General features: G+C 49.4%; 1 protein-coding gene across 1 annotated transcript in view; it reads right to left on the bottom strand.

Moving 5' to 3' along the window:
* SH3RF3 (SH3 domain containing ring finger 3) overlaps positions 1 to 14963 on the bottom strand; it is a 401913-nt gene that overhangs the window by 102024 nt on the left and 284926 nt on the right. Inside the window, exon 4 of the mRNA XM_077134952.1 lies at positions 9319 to 9672. Coding sequence (XP_076991067.1) covers positions 9319 to 9672 — 354 coding nt within the window. The remainder of the gene's footprint in view (positions 1 to 9318; positions 9673 to 14963) is intronic.

The raw sequence follows: 14963 nt of genomic DNA, 5'->3' as shown, positions 1-14963 counted from the left end.
GAAGCAGCCCCAGGTCACTGCTTGGGCAAGTCACTCAGGAGAGCCACCTGATACAATCTGGCCTTTGCACGGACACATAATACATTCTCACTGCTAAACCACACTGGGATTCTGGAATGGTTTGTAACAGCAGATGGCCTAGTTCATCCTGACTAATACACTGGGAAAAAGTTTCAGAATTAAGTTAGGACACTGCCTGGATGTCAGAGGTAATAGAAACAGTGGAGTTTTGGATCAGGGTGTCTTGGCTTAGGGAACTGGAAGATAGTGGCACCAATAAATTGACATACGGATGGAATAAGGAAGGGGAAGCAGGTTTGAAAGAGGAAGAAAATAATTATTCTTTTCTATCACATTTTGAAATTGAGGTACTTCTCCAGGTGAAGACATGTAGTAGGAAAAAAAATCCGTAGTTTAGAGATGGTATTAGAGACCAGAGTTTAGACATTTTTGAGTTCAGCTGTTGGTTGGGGTTATGGGAATGGATGAGCATATAGAGAAAGTGGGAAAAGAAAATGGCTAAGGAATAAACCCAATATTTATGTGAGGGGTTAGAGAAAGAAGACCTAGTGAAAAAAGCAAGAAAAAGTGCTCGGAACAGTATAGTCTTCAAGGCAAAGTGAGGAGACAGGAAGGAGCTTTGGCTGTATCAAATGCTGTCAAGATGTCAAGAAGGACGAAGATGGGGCAGATGACCCTGGTCTTGTACATTAGTGATCTTGGCCAGGAGGTGGAGGCAGAGGTCAAAGGGCATCCAAGGTAAGAAAGGAGAAGAACGTTGTTACAAAGAGGAGAGTGAGACGGGGTCTCAGCACCAGCTCTAGACCATACAAACAAGAAGGATAAGTGCCCTTTCTATCTTCTGGAAGTGTGGCAGTCAGCACTGCACCCCACAGTGTCCTCAGGCTCCATGGCACTTGCAAGTGAGATGCAGGAGCGCCCAGGCAGAGGCAGCTCCTCACCCACCTTGGCCGAGCTGGTGGCCTCTACCCTTGGCATTAGCAAACCTTCCCTCTAGTTCCGCATTTGCAACACCTTCTTGTCAAGGCCTCTGACTTCCTAAAACAAATGTGTCTAGAAAACCTACAGAGTTTTCTGATGCCTGAAAGCCCCACTGAGACTCTGATCCTCAGTTGCTGATTCATGGAATATTCCAAAGGGAGAAAGGGAATGCTAATTTTAGAACCTCCCCAGATTTTCTACCTTCCTCCCCACGACACACACAAGCTGCTGGATCCTGGATGGACGTGGAATTAGTGCTTTTAAATTTCAGGCCTGAAAGTCAGTTGTAGAACTACCCCTTCCCCCCAAACTGAGCCTTTTGGCTAACCTTCCATAATTGCCATTTTTTGCCTTTATTTTTCATTGTAATTTTTTCTTCCTTTTCAGTGTCAACATCAAAATGCTTTAGTTTAAAGCTGAGGCTGGAAAATTCTTTCTGTAAAAGGTCAAATGATAACTACTTTGGCCCTTGTGGACACACATATGGTCTCGTTTGCTTTATTCTCTTTTTCTTTTCTTCTTCCTCTCCTTTCTTTCTTTATCTCTTTCTCTTTTTAAAAAGTCCTTTAACAATGTAAAAATCATTCTCAGCTCAAGGATCATACAAAATCCGTCCAAGGGCTAGGGTTTGCTCAGGCCTAGAATAGCGGCTCTTTATTCCAGCTGCACAGTAGCATCACCTGCGGAGCCTTAGAGACCTCCGATGGTGTAAGTTAGATGACCTTTCAACAAACATTCACTCTGGCCCTCTCCCCTGGAAGGGCACGCTTCCCCTTCCTGTTGGTACTGGGTTTCGCCATGTGACTGGCACTGACCAGTGGAATGTGGGCCGAGCATGTCAGTTCCAACTCTGAGAGTGGGGGAGCATGGAAAGTTTCCCACACCCCAACACAGAAAAGAGCTGCCCCCAGCAAGCCACAGCCCTTTCAGACTGGGCAACGATATGAGGCACATGGAGCAGACCACAACCTGCCTTGGAACCCGGAGCCACACCCAGCCATCCCACAGCCTCCTGAGTGAATGAGGAATACAACTGCTGATTGCTGTGCCGGCTGAGGTTGTTTGTTACACAGAATTACTGCAGTAAAAGCCTAGCTAATACATCATGCACAACCTCGTCCCCAGCAGAGATTTTTAGTTCATTGATCTGGGATGGGTCCCAGGATCAGAATGTTTTAAAGGTCTCCTCAGATGACACTACTATCCAGCCAGGCTTGGTAACATTGCCTAAAGCACCACTAAATGACCCTTGATGACACCTTCTTCCCCTGGGAACTGAGTGCTAATTGCCTTTGCTGCTCTGGCATCCAGCACAGAGCCTGGCATAGAGGGCATGCAATATATTTCCCCCCCAAAGTCTACAACACCTGTCTTTGGAGCCCAGTGTATGGGAAGAGAAAATGTTCTAGGGTGACCAACTGTCCCGGTATATCTGGGACTGTTCCACTTGTAGCACTGAAAGTCCCATGTCCTAGGGAACCCCTCAATCCTGGATACGCTGGGACAGGTGGTCACTTTATATGTGACACAGAGCTTGGGTTCAAGGGTGAACTGTGGAGAAGGCCGGAACATGAGAGAGGGGCTGCTAGAGAAAGGCTACCATCTCTATGAGATGGACTAGAGTTCCCAGCCATGGGCACATGTTAGAATCACCAGGAGAGCTTTAAAGGTCCCCATGCCCAACACACCCAGAGCAATTACATCATACTGCAGTTTTGTGTTGGAGGGAGCCTGGCATCAGAACTTGTTTAATTCCCCAGCTGACAGCAATGTGCAAATAAGATTGGGGACCACTTCAGAGCATGATAAACAGGGTTCTCAAATGCCTGTGATGGTGGATTAGCAAGGCTGGGGACAGCCTGGCACTGATTGTCACCTGGAGCCGCCGACAGAAGGGTGCATTGGCTCGCTGGAACTCCCTCATTCCAATCAATTTCAGGCTTCTGGGGTCAAAGGCTTAACTGCAGGTGGTTTCAGCCCCACCTGCCCCTTTCCCCACCATCAGCCTTTTAGAGCCTCCAGGATCCAGGACAGCAGCAAAGCAGAGAGAGAATCCAGAGAATAATGACAACACTAGGTGAGGTGGCCCAAACTCTGAGCCTCACACCTGCATCCTGGGACTGGTGTTCATTCCTGATGAGCAAGGAAGGAACAACGAGAGGCAGCATTTAGTAAGCACTTACTGTAGACAGGCAGGTCTTATTCTAAGGAGTTTCCATGTAGCAGCTCATTTCCCCCTCAAAACACTCTGTGGGGGAAGGTACTATTATTACTCCACTTAACAGACTAAGAAATTGAGAAAAGAGGTTAAGCAAGTTTCTTGGGGTTGCTAAGTGACAAGGACAGGCTTCACACCCAGGCCACCTGGCTGTGGGGGACATGCAACCCTACAGCACCAGATTAGGAAGCTGAGCTCGTGGTGGATAAGCAACTTTCCTACATGTGGTGGCTGCAGAGGCCTGGGTCTAGTTCCAGGACACCAAAGAGCAGGCTTTGTGCTATCTGCTGCATTGCACCAGGTCCCCTACAGGAGAAAGGAGACAGAAAAGGTGGTCCCTCTTGCCTGCATGGACTGAATTGGCATTTTCTCCTTTGACATCAGTCCTGGGCAGGAGGTATCATTATTTCCATTTTACAGAATTGCAAACTGGGGTGGGGGGTGTCCAGGACTCATATCGCCACATCACTCTGGCAACCCAGAGTGGGATTCTGGGGGGAGGGCAGAGCGGGGAGACTGTATAAGCACAGGGCCTAGAAGTCACTGATGCTTAGTGGACCTCAGTTTCCTCATCTATGAAATGCTAGTAATGAAACCTACTTTTTCACTAGAGGTGGGATATGCCACTTGAGGGGAAAGCTGGGAGGTGAAAAGAAACAAAGACAGATAAGGCATGCTCAGGAGAGAGGAAGAGGAGGGGGAGATATGGGTAATACAAGTGTGGGCCGTGGTAGCAGCTACCAGTGGGGACCAGAAAACAGACTGGGTCTTGGAGAGCCAGCTCTGAGTGCTGGGGGAGCTGTACTCTGTCACCTCCTCACCCCTGGGGTCTCAGGATGAACCTGACTGGGTTCTGCTGGGACAGCACCTCGCGTGGGCCCCAAGGACCCCAAGCCTCCAAGCCTAACAGTGCACACTCCATTCTGTCTGAGAAGCTGGGAAATGTCTTCTGTATTTTAGAACTCTATAGAAATCACAGCCCCCACACTTCTTTTCTATTAAAAAATAACACAAAAGAAAGAGCAAGGAAAGTCAGTTAGATTGAAAGAGCCCTTTAACTCAGCTAGCTGAGGGCTGCCTTATTCATATACTTGCCCACCTACATACCTGCTCATCCAGAGTGTGAATAAATCAGCTATTGATGCTTTGTGTGTATGTGTGTGAATGTGTATGCTTGGTTTGCATTTATTTCATCTTCCCCCAAAGGATTTCAGAATCAACATCATTAAATAGCAGCAATAGAGTCTGTGATAGTTAAGTTCATGTGTCAGCTTGGCAAAGTGGTGGTGCCCAGTTGTCTGGTCAAGCAAGCACTGGCCTGTCTGTTGCTGTGAGGACATTTCGTGGACTTAAATCATCAGCACATTGATTGCATCTAAGGCTGATCACGTCTGCAGGGAATGTCTTCCACAATGAGTGACGTTTAATCTAATCAGTTGAGGACTTTTAGGGAGAAGTTGGAGGAGAGAATCTCCCTCTCCACTTCAGCCACCCAGCCTCTCCTGGGGGAGTCATCAAAGACTTTCATCAGAGTTGCCAGCTCACAGCCTGCCCTGAGGAATTTGGACTTGTGCCTTTCTACAGTTGTGTGAGATACTTTTAGAAAATCTCATATTTACAGATATCTCCTGTTGGTTCTGTTTCCTAGATAACCCTGACTATTACAGCATCTTATATTTTTGCAGTCCTCTCTGGTTTATAGTTGCCTTCACACACAGCCTCCTTTAATGCAGCATTATCCCACGAGGTGTGTGTCAAATCAAAGCCCATGTTAAAATATGACTCAGCTGAAGCCACTTAGTCAGTGTCACATGCCAGCCTGGATGGGTTGATGAACTCAAGCATGGATTCCCATCTCAAGGCAACCCTTTTCTACTCTGGCTGACTGCTTTTCCCAGGGCAGAATAAGGTCCCTTGTTGGGAATGTTCTAAAGAACTCAGTCCAATCTTCAATGGGACTTCAATAACTGTCTATGACGACAGCCTCCCTAATCCTCCAAAACAAAACATGTGCTGGGACACACAACTCATGGTCCCATAAGGCCTCTGCTTCTTACTGGTCCAAGAAGTCCTGAGTGGGTACAGAGGATGTGTGTGTGCACGTGTGTGGGAGCAGAGTTGGGGCAGGGTCTGGACGGCTGAGCCTGTCCACTTTACACATCTATCTCTTTCTCTTCCTGGGGCCAAGAATTAATCCTTTCAGTCAAGACATTCTGCATCACCATCTGAATGGGCATGATGTGTCTTGAGGGAGCCCTGGATGTGGCAGGGTGGGCTGTCTCTGCACTGACATAGCCTGGAGCTGGCACTGTCCCTAGCCCGCAGAAGGCAGTGCAAGGGGTATCAGGTAGCAGGTGTTCCTCCCTGTTCAGCCAGCCCAGAGCCCATCAATCAGTAGAGCCTCAATTTGTTAAATGAACGCATGAATGCAATGAGGTGAGTTTTCACCTCCCCAGCCACTGGGCTTGTCCTCCACGAGGTGAGAGAAGGTTTGTCCTTTCCTGGAGTGTGTCTGGCACGGTGAGGAGAGAGAGCCCACACCAGCACCATCGTTACAGTAGGATCTTTCCAACAGCTGAGGGTGAGTCCCCAGGCCAGGGACATGTCTTGCTCTGACAAATTTGGCCAGTCAAGTAATATGAAACCCGGAAGGCAATACAGAAAGGCTTGGTCTCTGGGGCACCCAGCTAAACTCACGGGAGAATACACTGGGACTTGCATTCCCAGCAAGCAGCACTTCTACCACTTAGCTCGCATTTGCACGGCGTTGCCCTTTATGTTGACTGAATAGTTTAATTCAAAAAAGGGACAGGGAGACAGAAACTACTTTGCATACCCTTTCACCCTCCACAATGAATTAAACTAATCTCTGGCATTGCCATGATGATTGCTTTAAGTTTAACTGCTGAAAACTGCATGCCTGTCATCACAGCTAATTCAGCACTCAGATGCTTGTGGAACGAGGTGGAGCACAAATTAAAAAAAAAAAGTCTGTTCTCTTCCTGCCCCGTGGGCTGTCTGCTGTATGCACCATGTGTGCAGAGCTCTGGGAAGAGATCCCCTCTTCTTTGGTATTAACAGCGACATCATGGTGGCAGGAGAGGCTTTGGGTGCAGGCAGGGATGAAGGAAAGGAGGAAAGACAACCAGATCCCCACACTCACATGTGCGGAGCCCCAGGTAAAGGGGAGCATGAGGGAAGGTGACGGAGAAGGTGCCCACCTGCCTTTTATGGGACATCACAGCCACTTTCTTAAATGTCCTTGGGACCTGCCTTCCTCCTTTCTCAGAACCCCAGGAAAGCATGGAAGGAGGATAAGCCTTAGACTTAGCACCCACAAAGAGAATACTGGGACATGAATGCTGGCCTGGTGGCTTCTGGGGTCACCTCTGGTTGGTTGATTAGGAATGAAGTCTCTTTCCTCCCCTGTCCTCTCCCCCAGTGCTCTCTCATTCTCTCCCTCTCCCTTTCTGAGTCATTGGGAACCTCCGACTGCAGCGAGGGTGAACTTTGCTGCTCCAGGAGGAAGAATTAAAAGACTCATCCAGGTTAATATGCTCACTGCCTGATGGGCACACATGCTGCTGTTTCCTCTCCTCTCCACTTTCTAGAACACACACATTCACCCCTGCTACAACATCCCTCTGAACTAAATTTGTTTCAGAACACCAGGGTCAAAAACATCAACACTTTCTACTCCTCATGCCACCAAGCCGTGGGCTGGTCAGAACTGAAGGTGGCATGAAGGCTCATGGCTGCTCTCCATGGGCTCTTAGGAACTTTGTTCTTCTCAACTGTCTTTGCTTTCCACCAACCACAGACATAATCTCAAATTCATACCCAACCTGGTGGCAACAATAACCCATTTGACCTGGAGTTGCTGCTGAGCTCTCAGCTGCACAGATTATAAAGACCAGGGCCCCTGGTCTGGAATCCTTCACATGCTTGGAGTGGACAGTAACAAACAGGGGAAACTCCACCCATGTTCTTGGCTCCACTATGATGACTGTACTTCATGTTTGTGCTGTTCCCTTCTTTCTCAGGATCTCCAGGGCTTGAAGGCAATAGACTGTCAGGACGTCTGGAAAGAAGACCTCAGTGCAAAGAACAAGGAAGATGTCCTGGACCACCTGCCTACTTGTCCTTATCCTCCAGGCTCTTGAACACTGGTTCAAGAACACTGCTGAGCCACGGGTGCCCATCATGGCAACTTACAAGTAGTAGGCACTCAGTCGGGACAGGAAGCATTTCACCCAAGGTTAGATGGGGGTGCTTAGAGGAGAATCAGAAAGTTGGTCTCAGGTTTCAGTTCAAGATCCCACCTACCTCCTTATGGGAAATACGCCAAGAGGTTACGCATCCTCTAAGGAACATGAGTCAGAATCACATTTCCATGTTACTCTGGACCTTATGAAGCTTCTGACCGACGGAAGGAACTGCCTGGGGCAGATGAGCGTGCACAGGTCACAGCCCAGTGGAAGCAGCTGCACCCATGTGGCAAAATGCTCCCAGGTCACCAGATTCTGGATGTTCCCTCAGAGCCCAGAGGGCATGTATGAGTGTACGTGCATGTGCAGGGGTGGCGTTCTTAGGCTGATGTGCCTTACTTAGACCGAACTGTCGTTCTTCAAGAACCCAATTTTTCTTTTTTTCATGGGCAGGCACCGGGAATCGAACCCTGGTCTCCTGCACGGCAGGCAAGAACTCTGCCTGCTGAGCCACGGTGGCCCGCCCCCAAGGTTTTTTTTTTTAACAATTCTTTTTGTGACAGTATTTGAGTTCATTGTAATTTTTTTAAAAAGATGGTCCTGCCCTAGCCAATTGCTTATTGGTGCTTTTTCCCACGTTGGTACTTAGACTGTCTCAAGAGGAAATGACAGTTTCTCTGCCAAAGCTTATTGTGAGGAATGTCAAGGGCAGTTAGAGGTGACATGAGAGGAGATAGAAGGTGGCAAGTGGGACACTGGGTGACAAGCTATCGAGGGTGCAGAGGACAAAGGAGGCCTGCCATGTTTCACTTGTGCACATCTGCCACCTCCCTGGGTGTGGTCGTTCTGGAGGAGGGGAGGCCCCACCACGCTGAGGTGACCCTACCTGGTCCTGTGTGGGAAACCCACTGCGCAGGGGGTCTGCGGCCCATGCGGGTGTCCTCCTAGAGCCACCGCGCCCTCCTGGGCCTCTGCCTCTTCATTTATAATCAGGAAGCTGACTAGATCAACGTGCCCAAGTGTCAGTCCTTTACGCCCCAGTGTGACCGATTTTGTCACAACTAAGGTGACTATTGATTTAATATTGCTCTTCAAATGCCATTTGGATGACTTAAATTCACTTATAGAGAAAGTTGATATTCCTACTGAAAATGCAAGCCAGGGTCCCTTCACAGCAGTAGATGGCATCTGTTTAAAGAATAATAATAATAATAATAAAAGTACAAAGCCACGTTATTCTTCCTGGCTCTGAGCTCTAGACTGCCCTCTCTTTGTTGGAAGAGAAGTTAAAGTTGTTGAAATGTCCAAGCGCCAAACAGAGACTTTCTCCATGATACAGTCAGATATATTGAACACATATTGCAACAGGAGCAACTTCTTTGCATGGTGGGTGATTCAATGTTATTATTATTATTATTATTTATTATTATTATTTTTTCAACATGGGCAGACACCGGGAACCGAACCCAGGTCTCTGGCATGGCAGGCGAGAACTCTGCCACTGAGCCACCATTGCCCGCCCGATTCAACGTTATTTGAATGCTGAGCCCCGCGACGACTGATAATCACCTCATGTACCACCTAAATTATCTTCTGAACTATCAAGGATACCAGTTGCATGTGTACTTTGGCAGTACCATGGAGATGCTTTTCCCAAGCTTTAAGGGGAATCCCTGATGCCGAGCAGTGAAAGGAAACTGCCATTAACCCCAAAGGCAGTTCTGCTGTGACCTCATTTATGCTACTTCCGGTTATGTGTATACTGGGGTCCTCCTCAGCACCCATGCAAGGGTGCTGCCACCAGGTCCAGGCCGGGCCCAGGACCGGTGGGCTGACGCCCCCACCGCTCCCCTGGCCAGCAGCCCCGCCCGCGCAGGTGAGCTCCATTACCTGGGCTGGAGCACTGGAGGACAGATGAGCCAAATCTCCGATTCTGGCTGCGGCCCGGGGATCGCTGGAGCTGATGAGAACCGGGGCGCTGATTTCCATGGAGTGCCTATTGCTCGCCGCCTGCGAGGACTTGTGCGTCACGCTGAGCGCGGTGAAGGAGTGGCGCTTCTTGGCATTTTTCTTGCCATCAAGACGCCTCTGGAAGGCACTGACGGCTCCCGAGCTGCTGAGGGTGGAACCTGGGGCCGGACTGGCGGCCGCGCTGGGGTCAGCGGGCAGGGGGGCATCGCAGCCCGACGCGGCAGCTAAACACGTCTTGTCCATCTCAATGAGCTGCTTGGCGGAGTCGTTGAGCTGAGTGAACAGTGGAAAGAGGGGAAGGGGAGAGAGGATTCATTAAATAATTGTCACATTCTATTTCCAGCTCTTTGGACGTGCTCCCTAGCCGTGTCAGCATTTTAACAAGTGACACTAGCAAAGTCTTCAAATTGGTCAGATCTTTCTAACAGCCACATCCAGCACGAAAACTGCATTTGAAAAAAAAAAAAAAGGCTGGAATGACATCTGTGGGTTTTATTGAAAAGGTTCTGGAGCAGCTGTGCTACCACAAAAGCCTATAAACGAGCTGTGACGGAAAGCCGGAGACTTACAAAACAGATGGGGAGAGTTTTCCAAAGGCCCTCTACCTCAATTCTCTTACCAGGCTCAACTCTCTCCCTGGGCTTCACATTTCCAGGGTGCGAGGCGCAAACGATGGTGCAGAGGGAGAGGAAGGAGAGGCAAGAGGCACTTGTGAGGTGAGCGCAGCTGCCGCCCAGCCCCTGAGACAGTGCAGGAGTGGGGCACAGTGCTGCTGGTCCACCTGCGTGGACTGTGACAACACTCAGTCACTCTGCAAGGAGAATTTAAGGCACTGACCACAATGTTGGCAGCCGAAAGGCCCGGCCTGGCGAGTAGGAGAAAGCTGGAAGGGTTTATATCTTGGGTGATCCGCAGATGCATCTTGTCACAATGGTCTGTGCTCAGGTTATCAAGACCTAGAAGCGACCCCTGGTCTCATGAGGAGTAAACAATTAATTATCTTGGGTGATTTAAGCAAGGTTTCAGAGTATTCTACTTTCCCATATCTCCCACCCAGTTCTATAAATTACGGGTAATTCTTAAAGAGAAGGCTTGCTCTTTGACAAAAATTTAATCTTAGTGGTGCTTCTCGGGAGAGGTGGGATGAAGGCTCAATCTCATGAATGACTTGCAATAATCTGAAATACTCCACCCAGCTCAAGCCACCAACCGAGGGCTGTCCTGATGTGGCGATGGTGACATGTGGAAATTGGGAGTCCTGAGGTGCTGGCCTCCTCATGCCTGGGGTAGGTCTAAACAGCTCCAGGCATGGAGATGTGAGAGAAGGACGGTCCCACACTTGGGCTTTGGAGAATTCGGTGTGGCCCAGGTTAGGTGAAGAATCAGTTCACCTTCCACGATTGCCCTCCTGGAGTTCTATGCCTTGAAAGAATCTTTCATTCAAGGAGCATGATGGCGCTCCTTTCTTCTCGGGTTGTGCTGGGTTTGACCTCAGTTCACAGCTAAAGGGGGCATTTGCTGTGATTGAAAGACTAGAGCAGAAGGAACTATTTACTGTGCACCCACAGTTGTGTGTATAGGGGTGGCCAGGAAGAAAACGTAATGCTAGAATCAGTTTGGGATTATCTCCACAGGATGGGCTAAATAAATGCCATTAGGCCAGGTAAATTCCTGTAAAATTCCATTCTTCCTCCTTCATATTTGACAGAGTAACAGAAGAGAGTGGGTAAATGCCAGCTGTCCCGCTGGGCGGATCTACCTGGAGAAGCACATGGTTAAACATGAGGGAACTAAAGAAATTTATTTACTCTTTTCCTCACTGAATAGCAATAGTTGTGGATATTATGATCTAGAGCAGGGGCTGGCAAACTTTTTCTGTAAAACGCCAACAGCAAATAGTTTAGATTCTGTGGTCCTTATAATTACTGAACTCTGTTGTTGCAGAAAAAAAAAAAGCAGTCATAGATGACAAATAGGTGAATAGTTGTGGCTATGTCCCAATAAAACCTTATTTACAAAAATAGGAGGGGTGGCACGTTTGGACCACAGGCTGTGGTTTGCCCAACCCTGGGCTAGAGAGAAGCGACCCAGGCATCTCCTGCACCTGCCAGCTTTTCCAGCTGAGCCTTCACATCTGCTGTCTGCTTTTTCCTTTTAGATACCAGATCCCCAGATTTCTAGCTGACAGTCGGACACATATGTCAGTTTCCGGAGAGCAAACACCTTGAGGACAGTCACTGCCCATGCCAACCTCTGCTTTCTGACTGAAGCATGGACACTCAGCAAGGAGCTTGCACCCTAAAACTCTGATAGGTTATGGAATCAGAGAGAGCGGCTCTGGCCTGACAGTGAACACAGAGGAAAACAATGACGAGCAAGCTGTGCTCTTGCAATTGGATAAGAAAGCCCCAAGGCTCCTGTCCGTTTCTTCTCAGTAGATTCAAAGGTGGAAAGATCCCTCACCTCTGAGGATGCACTTGCCTTCCTGAAAGCTACTTCAGGATCTGGGCCTCGGCCAGGTCCCAGACATTGTTCTACTGTTAGACAAATGAGGCAGATGCAGGCACGTATTTCCTACTCTTTTCTGAGAGATGTGCCAAAGCGAGGTCTCTGGTTGCTCAAGGAACCTGGAGCAGAGAGCCAGGGTGCATTTGTGAGCTGGGCTGTGAAAGGATGCTCTGTTGATGAGCTGGGGGCTGCTGGGTGCCGAATGACAGCACAGAGAGGCAGAGCATCTTGCAACTGTGACAATAACATTAACAACAACAAATAGGAGCAGAAAGAGAAATGAGCCGTCTCTGCTGGTCCAGAAGGCTGAGTGGACAAAGCCTGCCCACCTAGATTGAGACTCAGTCACTGGGACAACCCCATTATCTTAAAACAAGGCAGGGGAGTGGGCCATGACCATGCACAGAGAGAGGGCGTAATATTCTCACTGCAGAAAGTTGGGCCTTACAGACACTGAGCTGAGCCAATGGGCCTTAAACCCAGACACTCAGAGTCACAGCGTTGTCTGGTCACAGGCCCAGCAGGCCAGGCCCTCACGGGACGCCTGCATGGACACTGAGGAAAGCCATCGGGCCTCTGCTCCCCCAAAATGAGTCTGCACACAAGGCCACAGTACCGAAATCCCGCTGCTGGAGTTGGAAGGGCACCAAAGACGCATCTCTTCTCTTCATCCTTGACGCACTCTGGGCCCCTGCTGGGAAAACACCGAGCGAGGAAGTGCCCTAAGCGCGTGAGGTCAGCATCTACGGCCCTTCTGGAATGAGCCTTTCCCACAGGAGGCCTGGCTGTCCCCTCATAGGAAGCAGCAGACAGCCATGCGGTCTCCTCACCGCTCACCTCCACCCCCCCTCAGACAGAAGACCCCTCCTTCAGACCGGATCGACCTGGCTGGCTCCTGCCGTGGGGGCCTACCGCCCAGACTTCCCAAGCTGGGCACATTTTCAGATGGAGCGGACCTCAGGCGTCCTGTGAAACACGTCATGAGGGGCTTTGCAGAGAACCTGCCTCCAACTTCCTCCCTGGGGTGCTCAGAACCCACCTGCCTGGGGTCCCAGCCCCCCCAGGATCCTCAGCTGCCTGACACGCCCCAGGACCATGGCCAGGAGGCCAAACAAGGACGGGGCCCTGCTAGTCTGCAAACCGGACGGATAGAGAGATGGTGTCCTAGTCTGCTAGCTGCTGGAATGCGGTATACCAGGAACGGAACGGCTTTTCAAAAAGGAAATTCAGGAAGTTGCTCGTTTACAGTTCTAAGGCTGAGAAAATGTCCCAATTAAAACAAGTCTATAGAAATGTCCAATCCAAGGCATCCAGGGAAAGAGACCTTGATTCAAGAAGGCCGATGAAGTTCAGGGTTTCTCTCTTAAGTGAGAAGGCACATGGTGAACACAGTCAGGGCTTCTCTCTCAGCTGAAAGTGTACATGGCGAACACGGCGTCATCTGCTAGCTTTCTCTCCTGGCTTCTGGTTTCATGAAGCTCCCCGGGAGGCGTTTTCCTTCTTCATCTCCAAAGTTCACTGGCTGGTGGGCTGTCTGCTCTCATGGCTATGTCATTCTTTTCTGCTCTCTCTGAATCTCCTTCATTCTCCAAAATGTTTCCTCTTTTATAGGACCTCAGAAACCAATCAAGACCCACCCAAATGGGTGAGGACACACCTCTACCTAATCCAGTTTAACAGTCACTCTTGATTAAATCACATCTCCAGGGAGATAATCTGATTACAGTTTCAAACATACAGTATGAATAGGGATTATTCTATCTTTATGAAATGGGATTTTGATTGTAACATGGCTCTTCTGGGGGACATACATCCTTTCAAACAAGCACAGATGGCAAAACTGAAATACAAGCAAAGACCATACACTGGCCTATAGTTTAGTATCACAGGATTAGAATAATTGAAAATTGCTAGTTTCGAGAAGGGGTGAATCAGCAGGGATGATGGAGGGGGGTGGGGCGGCAGTTTGAAAACTCTGTGGTGAAAAGGGGCCTGAGCAGGGGCTGGAAGAATGCATAGGATTCAGGTGGGAGGAGAGGCGAGGAAATGCTGTCAAGGGGAGGAGACTCACAGAGGTGAGAATGAGTGGAGCCGGTTATGAATCTGTCCCCTGATGGAGCCGTGCCCCTTCCCTCTGCTTGAGCGGCACATGTGTCTGTGCCCCCCCTTCCTTACTGAGGGATCCCTTAAAGGGGGCCAAGGCAAAGTGGGGGAGGGACGGTGGCGAGCCGAGGAAGGCGCAGGCCCACCACACACGCACTGCTGGGGTTCCGCTTCCACGTGGCAGTGGATCCCAGCGTGACGCCTGGATTAGGAAATTCCCCTCAATCCTGCGAAGAGGCGAGGAGAAAATGTGAGGTTCTCACGCAGTGCACACCACGTGTGTTTGTAGGCGGTCACCACCTCGACGAGTTAAATTAAAAACAACAACCTAAAACCAACTGTGCTGAATTTAAGCAGCGTGAGAAAAGGATTGATTCATCACAGGGGCATGCACCGCCTTTGTAAGGCCAAGGGGATCACACAGGCAGAGGCAGCAGGGTGAGAGCTGCCTTCAGCGCAGCCACGGCCCAGGCAAAGGGCTGTCAGCATTTCCATTACAAATACCTGTCTTTCAGAGGGAAGTTATGAAAAACTCGCTCCGGGCGCCAAATGTGTGATCTAAATCCATGATTATTTCCTTTGAAATGCTTCCTCCAATCATGCTCAGCTGTTTTGCTCTATTTTATGGTTTTATTCATTTGCTTCCTCAAAAGTGCCAGCTCAAAGGACAAACCAGCGCCTTGTTTTCCTCCCACAGCCCTTCAAGGGGCTGCCCGGATACCTGAGGGGTAGGTCTCCCAAGGACTAGGGCCAAGAACAAAACAGAGAAGCAGAAAGCAACACGCCCAGGGCCTTTCATTCAGGAGCATCAAAACGTGCTCCAAACACTACCTGCCATGTGCCTCCATTTGGAACATTTATATATAAAAATAACGGCGATGATAATGCTGGAGGTTGGGCCAAAGGGATCTGTTCTTCCCCAAAGCAACGGACCTGTAGTAGCTCACTCAGTT

Source organism: Tamandua tetradactyla, chromosome 17 (assembly GCF_023851605.1).
Source record: "Tamandua tetradactyla isolate mTamTet1 chromosome 17, mTamTet1.pri, whole genome shotgun sequence".
NCBI lineage: Eukaryota > Metazoa > Chordata > Mammalia > Pilosa > Myrmecophagidae > Tamandua > Tamandua tetradactyla.
This window is presented reverse-complemented; position numbering and strand designations above follow the sequence as displayed.